At 50.7% G+C, this 1643-nt stretch overlaps 1 protein-coding gene across 1 annotated transcript in view; it reads left to right on the top strand.

Annotated features, from left to right (window-relative positions):
- The first annotated feature begins 496 nt into the window (after positions 1-496).
- The window catches only part of Polr3k (RNA polymerase III subunit K), a 5007-nt gene continuing 3860 nt past the window's right edge, over positions 497-1643 (top strand). The window contains exon 1 of the mRNA XM_005362653.3: positions 497-790. Within this exon, the coding sequence (XP_005362710.1) occupies positions 680-790 (111 nt within the window). The 5' untranslated portion in view covers positions 497-679. The remainder of the gene's footprint in view (positions 791-1643) is intronic.

The following is a 1643-nucleotide window of genomic DNA, read 5'->3' as shown; positions in this document are numbered from 1 at the left end:
CAACAAAACAAAGCAACTAGGACTCACTCCCCCTCCCCCCCCCCCGCCCCGTGTAGGCTGACTGCAGAGGATTAACGAGGAAAGGCATTTATTTCAAAGAGGTCTGAGAAACGAGAGCTGGGAAATGTAAAGAAGTCTATAGGAACGAGTAAAAGAACCAGCTGGAGGTCTGTGGAGAGGAACTGCTGGTATTGTAGGTCAGAGTTGGTCTGTAGTGCTGAATCTAGCTAAGTGAAATGACAGAATTAAGACCAGGTGAAGAAAAGGTTAAACGGATCCATACGTTAGGCAGACAGCAGTTGAGAGGTAGTATCAAGTCCCTGAGACATTTGGGTAGGCTCTGCCTGTCAGTCCCGGCTCAGAGACCCTCCTGGAACCCTTCCACGGCTCGGAGTGTGGCAGTTTCTTCTCATCACCCGGTACCTCCCTCCGATCCAGGGTACTTCAGGGCCGCCCGCCGCCAGCCTTCTCCTGTCAACAGCCTGTGTTCCAGGCAGAGAGCCCCGCACGCGCAGGCCCTGTACGGAAAGCTGGGGAAGGATTATCTGCGTTGACCAATGGCGTGTGCGAGGCTGCCCGCCGCAGTGCCTTCTGGGAACGTACCAATGGCCGCTTCCAATGGGCGTCTGCGGCCGCGGAAGCGCCAGACACTAAGAACCTTTACGTTGAAGCTGGAGCAATGCTGCTTTTCTGTCCGAGCTGCGGAAATGGACTGATTGTGGAGGAAGGACAGCGTTGCCATCGCTTCGCCTGCAACACTTGCCCCTACGTGCATAATATCACACGCAAGGTGAGTACCAGAGGCGAGCGCCTCCTCGGCTGTCTGCGCTCAGACCTTCCTGCGGGCGGTAGGTTTTTTTTGTCTCTCGCAGCGGCGGTTCCCCAAGTCCAGCAGTTGCTAATCCAGTGGCGTCGCTCCGACCAAATCGAAGCCGTTCTTTTGGTTACTACAGAGATTTCTGCCTCCGGCTCTGTGCTGCTCGTTTGTGACACTCAAAAAAGTTGCGAGAATTTCTGTTCATACCTCTAGGTTGAACCACGCTTTTAAAACCTTCAGTCCCCACATGCTGTTCCCGGCGTGCCAGATTCCAGTCCGCTTATCACCTCTCATCTCAAATCTTCATGTTCTTTTTGTAGCTCTTTTTGCTCTCTCCCCCTCCCCCTCCCTCCCTCCCTCCCTCCCTCCCTCCCTCGTCCCTTTCTCTGTGGGTCTCTTTCTCTCTTCCTTTTCCTTTATCTCTCTCCTTATCTTTTAAAATAATGACTACTCTATTTAAATTCCAGCCTTTTTGGCTGTTGGTACGTGCCTATAATTCTATCACTTGGGGAGGCTGCGGCTGTAGAATAAGTTCAAGGTTCACCTGGGCTGCATGGCATATATATATGAAAATTAAGTAAACAAACCACAATCCAGTTCTCCAGTTTATCCTCATTCCTGTTATCTTTTTCCCAGGATTCACTGTCATCTAATATATGTCATTGTTGCTGCTTTGTGTGTGTGGTGCTTGTGTCGGAACCCAGAAAGCTGCGTTTTCAGCCCTTGGTGTTTTGTTTACCTTTCGGCTCTTGTTCCTCCTGAATTCTGTGATTGCAGATGACATCACCAGGCCTTGGTGACACCTCATTCTTTTTTTTTTTTTTTT

The sequence above is a fragment of the Microtus ochrogaster genome, linkage group LG8 (genome assembly GCF_000317375.1).
Source record: "Microtus ochrogaster isolate Prairie Vole_2 linkage group LG8, MicOch1.0, whole genome shotgun sequence".
Classification (NCBI taxonomy): Eukaryota; Metazoa; Chordata; class Mammalia; order Rodentia; family Cricetidae; genus Microtus; species Microtus ochrogaster.
This window is presented reverse-complemented; position numbering and strand designations above follow the sequence as displayed.